The following is a 13,557-nucleotide window of genomic DNA, read 5'->3' as shown; positions in this document are numbered from 1 at the left end:
GAATAATATTGGATACTGTCCTTTGTGTCTATACAACAAGACCTGTAAGGCCAGGTATTTCAAAAGAGAAACAGAGGCTTTGAGAATCGTAGCCACCTACGGACCGCCTGGCCAAGGCAAAAAAAGTAAGGGGTGTCTTCCTCTTCACAGCAAAAATCTTACCCACCTCAGTTCCCTGTAAGGTAGGGTGTTTTTCTATATAATAGCCCTCCTGGTATATCTACAGGAGTGGTGAAATCTTTTATTTCAAAAGTCATTCTTCCTATCCTCAAAACATTCAGGCTACAGATCCTCACTAAAAGGGCAGACACTTCAGTACTAAACACATTCACTGGAAACTAGGCCTCACTGTCATCAGATTAATTTCAAGTTTGAAGTCAAGTTTGGGATTTCAGGGAGGGGGGATTCTAAAGAGAATAGGACTAACTTTCCTCTCTAGGACACTTTGAAATGTATTTGGCCTAGTATGAGGTATAATGGATCCCTTTTTTCTTTCTGCAGGCCCTTCATGCTTCTGCCCCCACTGATGGAGTGGATGCGAGTAGCTATAACCTATGCAGAGCACCGGCGCAGTTTAACAGTGGACAGTGATGATATAAGGCAGACAGCCAGGCTGCTCTTACCTGGATTGGACTGTGAACCTCGGCAGCTGAAGTATGTGTGGTGCTGCTAATATTCAGTCCTAACCATTTAAAGGTGCTACTGGCTTGAATCACAGAGCACTCTTATGAGGAATGTAGGCATCAAATGAATGTTATCTATGCGCACAGAATCATAAACAATACTCCAGGTGTGGTCTCACTGGTGCTGAGTAGAGAAGCATAAGGACTTGATGTATCTTTGAGGCAATGCTTCTTCTAATGCAGCCCAGAACTGCATTAGCCCTTCTCACTATCTCACGCTACTGTCTCATGTTCAGATTGCTGTGGATGACCACACCCAAATCCTTCTCTGAGGTATTGCTCCCAAGGCATGAATCCCCCATCTTGTATGTGCACCCTATATTTTTCCTCCCTAAGTGTAATATCTTACATTTCTCCCTGTTAAAGTTCATCTTGTTCCTCTCCCCCTAATCTTCCAATCTGCCCTAATCAGATTGCAGTCTCATTCTGTCATCCTGGATTTTGGCCAGACCTCCCCACAAATTTGATAAGAAGTCCATCAATCCCATCATCCAGGTGAGAGTGTTGAATAATACTGGCCCCGAGACAGAAGTCTGTGGTATCCCGCTAGTTGCTGTTCTCCAACTTGATGTAGAGCCATTAATGCTGACTCTCTGAGTGTGGTTAGCCAGCCAGTTTGGACCCACCTTACTGTAGTGCCATCCAAGCCAGACATTAACAGCTTGTCAATGATAATGTCAAAAGTGTCATGTCGAAGTTCAGGAGTGTAACTAATATAATAACGTGACCATGTTAACATTACCACTGTACTTTTTGGCTATGTCTCCTCAACAGGCCTGAGTGCTGCTTTAGTTCCTTCCGGAGAATGGATGCTAAGGCTGCCACTGAAAAATTCCAGCAGGACCTGGGGTTTCGAATGCTGAACTGCGGGAGGACTGATTTGATCAACCAGGCTATAGAAGCATTGGGACCTGACGGGGTTAATACAATGGATGATCAGGTGTGTAGAATACTCTGAAAAGAAATCCCTAAGCCAAAAATAATTCTAGGATTTGATAGTATAGACAGATCAATGGACGAAGTGCACGTTGAGATAGCTCAGACATAACCTTTTCTAGTTACAGAAGAGGTTTTAGCTCAGCTTTCCCCAACACGGTGGCCTCCAGATGAGTTGGACTAGAACTCCCATCATCCACAGCCAGCATCGCCAATCTGGAAGGCACCAGTTGGAGAAGGCTGTTCTAGCTCAGGTAAACTGATGCCCTTCCCAAAAGGAGCATGTGAAGCCTTATAGTGTAACGTTTATACTAAGGACATAGTGGTCAAGGTCTCAGGCTAAACACTCGGATATTCAGAGCCCTTGAGCAGCAGGGATTTTCTTGTATTCCAACCATTTAGTACCTCTTTGGAGCACGTATGCTGCTGCTTCTCTTCATTGTTATAGTTGATGCTGACATCTCATTATGGTTATTCGTCTCAGTGGGAGAATGCAGGGTAGTAGCCACTAATTTAATATTTCACATGGGGCCACAATACTGGGAAAAGAATGCCAGCAGGCTCCTAAGCTCTACTGACATTCCTATGTGGTTGTAAAACCTCATGCAGCACTTGGAACGTGTGCACAAGGGTAAGCAAAAGGGCTGTGTTCAAGTGTATTCACTTCAGGGGCTCCACTTCGTTGTGTGTCTGTGCAGATGCTCAGTTACGTCCACCCTTGATGCCAGGCCTGTTTGGCATAACTTGGAGACCCAAACGCTATGTATTTTATGGTATGTCTCTAGGGTAAAAACAGGGAGGGAAAGTATTGCAGGCTTTGTGAAGTACTTAAGCAGTTCTGCATGGATGAATTCACTATAAATTCTTGCTAGACTCATTAAATTTCACTTCTGGTCAATTTCCAAGTCTTTGGGTGGCAGGGGGAAGCTCTAATCCAGAAAGAGTGCTGTACATGCTCATGACAGCTTTTGTATATCAGTCTCCTCCTGGACTGCGCTCCACAGGCACAAAAGACTGGGGAAAGAGCTTGCACACAACACCTGGGTCTTTGTGTGCATGAGTGCTTATTGTTTTGATTGAGGGCCCTAGGGTGCTAACGGAACAACCCATTTTTCACTGGATTTTTTGCTTCTCTTGCAATTCCATGGACCTACACAATCCTCCTGACCGCTGTTGTTTAGTCTTCTTGACTCCAGCCTGAGAACGAGAGTGAACTCTACTAGCTTCTCCATCTGCTCTTAGTTTGAGAAGCCCCATTGTTTAAAATGTTAGGGTAATATAACTCATAATCTAGTTATCCCTGTCTTATTGTATTTGTTACATCTTTAGTGTGTTCCGTTTCCATTTCAGTATTTTGCAACAGGAAATTACTACTTTGTGTGCACAGACATTTCTAATTTCTGCAAATGTAGGAACAAATATGTGTGTTGAGTATGAGACAGCCAAAGGCAAGCGTTTATAAATCCCATTTGTTTCAATGGGGCAGTTGCAGCACAATCCTATTAAGTGCAATCCTTGTTTCTCTTTCTGGATTAGAGAAACTTTCCTGTTGAAATCCGTGGACATTAGAAATGCTTAACCTTGACTGGCTCAACATATGAGGCCGGATCGAGGATCTGCCTTCTGCTTAGTGAGATCTGAAGACATATCCAAAAGTTGCGTAGACGGGGCCTTAAAATCGTAATGCATCTGTATGGTTTATAAGTTCTCATCAGAAAAAAGCAAGACAGTTGCTTCTGATTGTGGAAAATCTCTGATTTGGGGGGATTTCCCCTCTCCTCCCCACACCCCATTGAGCTCACCCCATTCAGTGGGGCCTCCTGATTCTCTCCGTAGCATTTTCAGGATGCTGCCATGGGAAGGAGAGGGCAGTGAGGGAAGCCCACTTTTATCAGCACAGCATAAATCTGAGTCCAACCCATTTATTTGTGACTACATGTGTGGAAGTTAGAAACCAACCAATGGTTAGTTTACTCTCAAAGAAGTGGCTATAGGATTGGAGCCTCAGGGAGGCACATGTTTACATCTCCCCACCCACACCTACCCCAATTGTAATAATAACTTTGGCTGGATTAGACCAAAATATATTATACAAGGATAATGCAGTTATACATAAGATGTGTGTGAATAAATGTACTCTGTATGAGATTTGATGGGCTGTCCTGTTGGACGTAAAAATAAAGAGTTAACTGGCTATATGTTTTGTTCTCAAAGGGTATGACTCCACTCATGTATGCCTGTTCTGCTGGAGATGAAGCCATGGTCCAAATGCTGATCGATGCTGGAGCAAATCTAGATATACCAGTAAGTAAAGACAAAATCCAAAGATGTTGCTTAAACTTTCAACTGGCAAATACCATTTATTTATATCCCACATAAACCAAATGTTTTGCTTTGGGCTGAGATCACATGTACCAACGATCATGCTTAGGGAGAGATTTTCTCCTTTATTATAAAAAAAATCCCCATCGGTTCTAGAGCAATAAAGTTTAAATCACCTTCAAAGCTTGCTACAGATGAGATCATGATTAACACTGGCATAGTGATGCAGAAATTTAAGGAGTAAATGTTTCCCTTCTGCAAGAACAGCCTCCAAAGGGAACCAGTAAATGCATTAGGGAATCTCAAGGGATGGAATACATTGATTGGTGTTGGCAGTACTTTCTGAGTCGTGTCAGCCTGCCACTCCCAGGGGTTGCAATTTACCAGGGATGTGCCACTCTCAGACATATCTAAGGCGTATAAGGAGGAGGAGAAAAATGACAATGGGTAAACTTTCTTTCAATTTTTCCCAGGTCCCTGGTAGTTCATCCCGATACCCATCTGTTCACCCTGATAGCCGGCACTGGACTGCACTCACCTTTGCTGTGTTGCATGGACATATCTCTGTAGTTCAGGTGAGCAAAAGTCAAGCCATAAATCTTTAACAAGCAGTTAGAAAGAATGTGATTTGAGAACAAAACCGACAGGCGTGCAGCCCCTGAAATTAGTTGTTTCTGCTGCTTTTGGAATTGACTGCCAAGGTCTTATCTACTCTGTGAACCTATATCAATTTTGTAGCAGTATAACTGTCCAAAGTTAAGAGTGCTGAATTGTAGTTTGGAGAAGATACTGAGGATTCTCAGTTAGAGATCCAAAGTTCCTCTTGCAGAAATCCAGTACCCTAGAAGCGGGAAGCAGTATTCGGTGAGTGTTTATAATGTTTCCATGGACCAGTTGCACAGCTGCCATTACTGACTGATCTGAGGATGTGTTTCCAAAGGATATTCCCACCATAGGATTATTTTAAGATTAGAATTGATCATGTGATTCATCTGGAAAACCAAAGCACATTGATGTTATTTATTACGTGCTTATGTGGAAAGAAAGCAGTCATTTAAACAGGGTTTTTTCCAAGACCAAGTGTTACATTTGAATAATTCTGGCTCCTGCTGCTCCTGCCTTGTCCTACGGTTATGTCAGAATTGACCTTAATGTGTAGAAGAGAATTCTAAAAGTTGCCATTCTCTTGTTAGGGTAACAATTTTACCCTTACTTAGAAGTAAGTGTGCATAACGTTGCATCCTCCTGACTCCATCAATCAGGGGTGAAGAACCTCAGTCCCGGGGGCCAAATCCGGCCCTCCTGGAGCTCCCATCTGGCCCTCTGGATTTTCCTAGATGGCCATACAACCTTCCCCTGGCCCCACCTCCTTCCCTTCCCCCCCAAGCATTGACCTTTTGGTGGTTTCCTGGCTTCTGTGCAGGTTCTTCTCCATTCTAAAAGGTTGAAAATCCTCTCTTAGATACTTGAGAGTAAGAGCTTTAAGTTAAAATATATGAGTATTTTGGCCCTAACCCTTCTCCCTTTGCCTTCAGCCCTGCGTACCTCTGGTATGTGGCCTTCAAGAGATCTCCAAAATCAAATTCAGCTGTAGGGCTGAAAGGGGTTTCCCACTCCTGCCATAAACCCTGAATAGTACTACATTTATGATTGTTTTCATATTGCTTTTATTTTTTCCTTTCTCAAGTTAACAAGGAAATATGAACTCTGGTTCCTTGGTGAGACTTGTAAATTCAGTAGCTATAATGTGATGTGACATTATCAAAACTGTATTTTCAGCATAGTGAGCTCTGAAGACATATCCAAAAGTTGTGTAGACGGGGCGTTAAAATCGCAACGCATCTGTATGGTTTATAAGTTCTCAACAGAAAAAAGCAAAAGGCATTCGCTCCTGACCTTCCCAAATGCATTGGGTGCCCTCTTGTGCAAGTCCTCTTGTTCATATTTGATGCTCTTTGTTGCTGTCAAAGGTTATGCAGAACTTGGGTCCATTCATTAATTGTGGGCTCTTGAAATACAGCCATTTTCTCCCTTTAATGTCAATGGGAATTAAAAACGAACAACACCAAGTTGTCAGCTGGGGGTAAAGAAATAAGCTCTTTCTGTTCACATAAGTAACAAATGATTGTGGATGATGTGGATTCAGTTTTGAATTATACATATATGCAAATGCTCATGCAAATGAGGTTTTGCCTTCAAAGACTTGGAGCATTGCCAATGCACTCTTTAGTATTGCAAAGGTTGGGCACGTTTAATTTACACTTGAAATAATCATTGTGTTTTGCCCAAGAGACTGCACTGAGAATTCTGTCAAGAGAATGTCTTAGAAGGAATTAAGCACTGCTCTCCCTAAGCCTTGTTTATGTTAACTACAATTACTGTTTACTCACTCTCTGTTGTTCAGCTGAAAACATTTAATCTTTGAAAGCTGAAATCGTCAGATGTTTCTAGTGACCTGTGGGATTTATTGCATAATGAATTCTGATATTAAAATAAACATGTCTTGGGCAGTTCCTGTGGACACACTTCCTCAGATTATTCTATTCTGGCAGTTGTACAACTGGCGCATGCAACTAGACAAACATACAGAAAAATTAATCAAACTGCTCCTTTTTGTATTAGTTTATTTTTCCAGATTTTTGTAATGCTTCAATAGTACCTGGGGAAAGCTAGCTACAATAGGCGTGTGTACAGCATCTATTGGCTAGCACCCGTATCTTCACTGGTGACAAGTAAGATGCTCCCCCCCCCCTCCTCTCCCACCAGGCTGGAAGCAATTTTAAATGCAGACTTAGGAGCCACACCCATATCGTTAAATACTTGAAATCTTTGCAATGGTAGATGTTTCAGAGATGATGTACAACTCCCATCATGTTTTCAGTTTCTTATTTATACAGTGATATATAGTGTATTGCATTTCTTCTATTTCTTCCTTTCGTTCAAGCATTTTTACCCTTTTCGTTCACCAAAAGTCTCCCAAGGGCAACTTACAAATATCAGTAGTAAGAGATTCCCTGCCTTCAGGCTTACAATCTAAAGGCATGACCCACAAGCAGAATGGGATAGGGAGGGAGGAAGGGAAAATCCAGCTTCAGCACCAATTCTTAAAGTTATTGTTCTTATCACAACCAACTGGAATGGAATGGCTGCCAGCTAGGTGACAGTTGGGGAGAGCCCAGTTGCGTCATCAGACAAGTGTTTTATCTCATGCTCGTTACTGGGCACTCACGTTTCTTCGCAGGTCCTTTTGATGATGCCGTCTGCCTCCCACACGTCTCCCACCCTTTCTGCTTGTTTTCCCGGCACAAAAAAAGACTCGGAAAATCTTACGTTTTTAAATGTAGTGAAACATTCCACCATTTCTTGCTGTGTGCAGGAGAAGCAGCAGGATAAAAATTCCCACTGAATGGGCCACATGCTCATTGTTTACTTCCTCTTTCTTCCCAGTGTATAGAAAGTGGAAGCATTCTGGGACAGAAGGGGGGACGATGACTGTAAGGAAACACAATTTTCCCCCATCTGATGATGTTCAAAGGCAGAAGTGATGGAATAGCCCTGCTTCTTTTCTCCCCCTTGCTCTGTAGCCTGATGCATGGTCAAAACAAACTAAAAAGAGGCTCTTGCCCCAAGGAGCCTACAATCTAAATTTGACTATAGATAAGATAACAGAGCAAAGGGAGGGAAAGACAAGGGTAACAAGGAACGAATGTTAAGCCGATAACATTTACTTAACTTGATTACAATTGAGGATGAGAATTAAGAGGTTAAATTAAGAACTTAAGGCAGGGATGGAGAATATATGGCCCTCCATATGTTGCTGAACTCCAACTCCAACCATCTATCCCCATTACCTATTCAGGCTAGGCTGATGGGAGTTGTAGTCCAAGAACATCTGGAGAGTCACATGGTTCCCATCATTGATGTGTATGGGGTTAATTGAAAAGCTGGTGTCTGAACAGAGATTTTAGAGAAACAGATTGTGTCATATCAGGGAGGGTGTTTCAGGCATGGGTATCATGAAGAAAAATGGGTGGAATAATTTAAACCAATTTGAAATTCCCAAACGATTCCCAACAATACTTCCTTATCTGTACACCGCCCTGAGATCTTATTGATATAGGGCGGGATATAAATGTTTTAAATAAATAAATAAATGTTCTTTCAGAAGTAAGCAGGAATATGATGTTATATTTTCACATATATCAGCTGTGGCTTTTTTTTAAAAAAATAACACAGGAAGAGACCTTTATAGTTTGCTATCAGCAAGGCTGAAAACTAAAGTAAACTTGAAGGAACCAGGCACTATATGCGCCCACAGCAACCTCAAATAAGGAGCAGGTGGATGCTTTGAACCTCATGCTCTTCTCTTTTACATTTCTCTTTGTGAGCTATTTGTTCCTTTTCACAGTTGCTCCTAGATGCTGGAGCCCATGTTGAAGGCTCTGCTGTTAACAGCGGAGAAGATAACTATGCGGAGACCCCACTTCAACTGGCTTCAGCAGCAGGCAAGTCTGAATAAGCATTATATTTTCGCTTACCTATCCAGAAACTGAAGCAGAAGATTAGGGATGTACTATATTAAAAGCAGTGACCTGCAATACCTGCTTGTGTTGCAGTTTGACTTCAAAGTGGGAAAACTCATAAAGTGGGGAAAAACAATAGCTTAGGTCCAGAAATGTTCTTTTGCCAGCAGAATGCTACCGTTTGAGGAATGGGCCTTCTGCGTCTTCTCCTCTCTCTTATAGCCCCTTGCACACCCTCCAGAACTGCTCCCCACCCCATCCTCCAGATTTGGAAGGCATGCAGAGGACTGCAGTGGAGAGAACACGGAAGCCCCATCCTGTAAGCGGTTGCCTTCTGCTGGTGGAAGGAAGTTTCTAGACCCAAGGCAATACTTTCAAAGTTGCCAAATGTGCTTTAAAAGAAAAAAGAAGGTGGGGAAGAAACCTGTATCTTCACACATAAATCTTCAAACTGTTACTAACAGAAAATCCTGTATGCATAGTAGGGCACTGGGACTATATATGTGCTCTACACACCCAAGGTACTATATCACCCAAGTGTAGTGCATCATACCAGTTGTGCATGATCTTTCCTCAGCTGTGTGACGTCTGCTGTGTAGCACTTTATTTTGTGGTGTTGAACAGGAAAACAACTCCTTTTCTCGCTATGAATGATTGAATAAATAAACAGATGGATGGTTGCTATATTTCATCTTTAAAAAATACCAGTAAAGGTAACATTTTTCTTTCTAGGCAACTATGAGCTGGTCAGCTTGCTGCTGAGCAGGGGAGCAGATCCCATTCTGAGTATGCTGGAAGCGAATGGGATGTCCTCATCACTTCATGAAGACATGAATTGCTTTAGCCACGCTGCTGCACATGGACATAGGTAAACGGCATATGGAAGCTGCTCATACAGAGAAACAGCTTTGCTGTGCTCAGTGTGTGAATGGGAGAGACAGTGCAGAATGGCACAAAAGATATAAATTCATTCATTCATTTATTTATTTATTTATTACATTTCTATACCACCCAATAGCCGGAGCTCTCTGGGCGGTTCACAAAAATTAAAACCATTCAAAGTATAAAACAACAGTATAAAACCATAATATAAAATACAATATAAAAGCTCAACCAGATAAAAACAGCAGCAATGCAAAATTACAAATTTAAAACACCAAGTTAAAATTTATTTATAGACTGTTAAAATGCTGGGAGAATAAAAAGGTCTTCACCTGGCATCTAAAAGCATATAATGTAGGTGCCAAGCGAACCTCCTTAGGGAGCTCATTCCACAGCCGGGGTGCCACAGCAGAGAAGGCCCTTCTGGTAGCCACCTGCCTCACTTCCTTTGGCAGGGGCTCGTGGAGAAGGACCCCTGAGGATAACCTTAGGGTCTGGGCAGGTACATATGGGAGGAGGCGTTCCTTCAGATAGCCTGGCCCCAAGCCATTTAGCGCTTTAAATGTTAATACCAGCACTTTGAATCGGGCCCAGACCTGGACTGGCAGCCAATGAAGCTGGTAAAGGACTGGCGTGATGTGGTCTCGTCAGCCAGTCCCTGTTAGTAAACGTGCTGCCCTGTTTTGTACCAGTTGAAGTTTCCGGAATATAAATTCTTTTATATTTCTCTCGCCAATACAGAAAGATGCCTCGATATTTTTTTAAATAGGTCTGTTGTAGTAGGGATTTGCTAACACAGACTAGCAGAATAAGCTGAAATAAACTGACGCTTTTCGGAAATACGTAGATCCAACTCATGCCCAAGCACCTCTTGCTTTCCCTTTACAGAAATGTTCTGCGCAAGCTCCTGACCCAGCCGCAGCAGTCAAAGGGAGACGTTCTCTCACTGGAAGAGATTTTGGCAGAAGGAGTGGAAAGTGACACCTCCAGCCAAGGAAGCTCCAACGAGGGCCAGATTAAGTTGTGTAAAACCCGGATGAAGGCTTTGCAAGAGGCCATGTATTACAGTGCCGAGCACGGTTACGTTGACATCACAATGGAGCTCCGAGCGCTTGGTATGGGAGCCTTTTTCCCCAGAGGTTTGCTTCAATACTAACAAGGGGTCCCTCTTTTAAGACATCAAAGCATTCCCGCAAGTCACTTCTCAGTCTATAAGCATTTTTTTAAAACAATACATTTATCACCAGCTCTGAAAACATGCATTTGCAGGAACACTGCTAGGCATGTCGCACTCATAAATAGTTGCATGTAATGGGCCTTTTGACAAGACCTGCTCAGACAGGGAAGTGACTTAGAGGAAGAGCAACCTAAAATTGTCATTATCATCATCAATTTATTTCTTACCTGCCTATCCATCCTGATCGAAGCAGGGAACAACAAGAAGAATAAAATTCATAAAATATTAATCAAAACACGGTATACGTTGTTAAAACTTCCTAAAAATATACTAAAAGCATCCTAAATGCATCCTAAAATTCCACTGGATAGGCCTGCCGGAGGAGATCAGTCTTTATAGCTTTCTTAAATGCTAAAAGACTGTTAAGTTGACAAATCTCCTCTGGCAGGCCATTCCACAGTCTGGGAGCAGCAGAGGAAAAGGTCCTCTAGGTAAATACCTGTCAGCCTAGTTTTGGCTGGCTGAAGGAAGTTCTTCCCAGAGGACCTGAGTGTGCAGGGTGGATTGTACGGGAGAAGGCGATCCCACAGGTAACCTGGACCCAAACCATGTAGGGCTTTAAAGGTGATAACGAACACTTTATACTTCGCCCAGAAACTAATCAGCAGCCAGTGAAGAGATTTTAAAACTGGACTGGATGACATGTCCCTGTCATCCAGTCCAAAGTGTTTGTTACTTTGCTGTCACTAAAAATGACACCAAAAGGATAAAAGTCTACCTTTCTGTGGCTTTTGATATGGCTCATCTTGACCTGCTGTTGATACAGCTACAGGACCTTGCTGGAGTTTGTGGGACTGCTCCTGAGTAGTTAAGAACAGTGCAAGAGCCTGGCTGGATCAGACCAGCAACCTGTTCTTCACAGTGTTCACAAGAAGGGCATCAAGGCAATAGACCTCATATACTCTTCCCCCTGACCCCAGCAACTGTTGTTCAGCGGGATACCACTGCAGTCCCATTTAGCTGTAATAGTTCATCATCACTGGCAGACGGTTCCTCCATGCATTTGTCTCATCTCCTTTGATGAGAACCTCCCAGGGAGCTTCGGCTATTGGGCGGTATAAAAATGCAATAAATAACTTGTCTAAGCCACCAACCATCTTGCTGCAGTGAATCCTATACACTAATTGCACATTTTGTGGCTCAGTATTTGATGAGGTTTTACTGTATTTTGCTGGGGTGTTTGTGTGTGATATGGCCTAAGCCTTCAGGAAAATGGGTGTGTATCCATCCAGTTAAAGAAACTGAAAAGGATCACTTGCCATATGTTGCTCTACCCAGAAATCAATAATGGACAATTCTTGAAAACTAGTGGTATACACTCTCAACTTTTATTAGAAAATTGCTTACATCTTATTAGTGTTCCTAAAGTAGACAGAGGATCCTTCTTACCATAAAATATTTTACTTCTGGAATAGCACATGAGAAATGCAAATGAATGGAAAACGTTATCCCCCAATTTCTCAACTTTTAACATTTGTTTGCACTTTGTCCTAAAAGTACATCAGATAAATAAATGCAGATTCCAGGGCTTTGGAAATCATTTTACATCTGTCCCTAATTTGAGCCATGCAAAAGATCTCACTGTGTATGTTGTAAACATATAGCTTCAGCAGTAATTTATTCCAGGGGCAATGTATGAGAAAAGTCATCTAGGAAAGTTGAAGAACAGATTATATTGTATTGAATTAATACTGAAGCTCTAACAACCTCTCTGTGCTATGAGAAATATATTATTCCTGCAACAAATAAAGTGCACTTCAGTGATCGGCTAAATCTCTGGCAGTAAATAAATGGGAAATCTAGCTTTAGCATTAGCACAATCACCCTGAAATCAAGATTGACTGTTCAGAATTGCTCAGCCACACACCTGTGAACACTCTTAAGTGCTATGAAATTGGTTCTTAAAACTTCAGATAGCTCCATTCCTTCACTGAAGACCTTGAAAAGTTCGTATAAAAGACTACAGTACTGAATTACCATCTCATCATATAACCTCGTATATTGGATTTTCTTGTACTATAAAAATATCTGCCTTCTTATCCAGTGTCTTTCCCACCTAAAATTGAAAACACTAGGATAATAATAATAATAATAATAATAATAATAATAATAATAATATATTTATTTGTTACCCGCCTCTCCCTCTGGATCGAGGCGGGGTACTACACAATTAAAAACAACATAAGGATGAAGAGTTTGGGGATGATCAAAGGGAGAGAAAACCAGGATCATATATTTTAAATAGTTATGTAGAAGGGGTTGTTGTGTCAACTTTTCTCACCCTTGCATGACAAATCAAATATGGTAAAATTCCCTCTCCTATACAACTCTTCCAGCTACAGAAGTCCTGACTTGCTTTGCATTTGATCCTTATAATTGAAAGGAAATTTTAAAAGGAGCGAAAGTATCTGAAGTCTTATCTTAGTGTTAGCGTAATATACCCTTAAGCAAGCTGCTAATCATTTTTTATGCATTTTCCTATTTTAAAAATAGAAATTTATCCACCTTCCACTTGCGCTGTTAAGATAATCAAGCTGTACAAAGATGTTATGTAGGTGTTGATTACTACGTAGTGAATAGAGAAGCTGGTGATCTTTATGGGTTATTCGTCTCGCCAATAGCATGTGACATGACACACTTGCTCAAGTCTGCAAGCGCTGTTTTGTGGTGCACCTGCTCTCCAGTCGTGGCATATTGTGGCTTGAATATTTCTCCAGCCAATCTATAGGAATTGTTTAAAGTAGCATGTTGTTTGACCTTGAGCTCCAGTCAAACAACATGCTACTTTAACGATGTAGCTAGCAGCTACATCTTTCTTTTCCTTCCCCCCTGTTTTTTTTTTTACAGATGGGGGAGTCATTATTTTATTGGGAACTTCATTGTGAGGAAAAGACAGGTTTAATCATTTTCTCCGTGGCTGTGGTTTTATTGATTATGGGGGAGAGGGAACTATCAGTAATAATATGGCTAGGGA

General features: G+C 41.7%; 1 protein-coding gene across 1 annotated transcript in view; it reads left to right on the top strand.

The window, feature by feature from the left end:
• Positions 1–13,557, top strand: part of ABTB2 (ankyrin repeat and BTB domain containing 2) — a 173,928-nt gene that overhangs the window by 147,203 nt on the left and 13,168 nt on the right. Inside the window, exons 4-10 of the mRNA XM_063117416.1 lie at positions 502–654; positions 1,458–1,623; positions 3,834–3,923; positions 4,415–4,516; positions 8,350–8,446; positions 9,197–9,332; positions 10,235–10,461. Coding sequence (XP_062973486.1) covers positions 502–654; positions 1,458–1,623; positions 3,834–3,923; positions 4,415–4,516; positions 8,350–8,446; positions 9,197–9,332; positions 10,235–10,461 — 971 coding nt within the window. The remainder of the gene's footprint in view (positions 1–501; positions 655–1,457; positions 1,624–3,833; positions 3,924–4,414; positions 4,517–8,349; positions 8,447–9,196; positions 9,333–10,234; positions 10,462–13,557) is intronic.

The sequence above is a fragment of the Elgaria multicarinata genome, chromosome 2 (genome assembly GCF_023053635.1).
Source record: "Elgaria multicarinata webbii isolate HBS135686 ecotype San Diego chromosome 2, rElgMul1.1.pri, whole genome shotgun sequence".
Lineage (NCBI taxonomy): Eukaryota > Metazoa > Chordata > Lepidosauria > Squamata > Anguidae > Elgaria > Elgaria multicarinata.
Note: the sequence above shows the minus strand (reverse complement) of the source record. Positions and strands in the feature narration are given on the sequence as shown.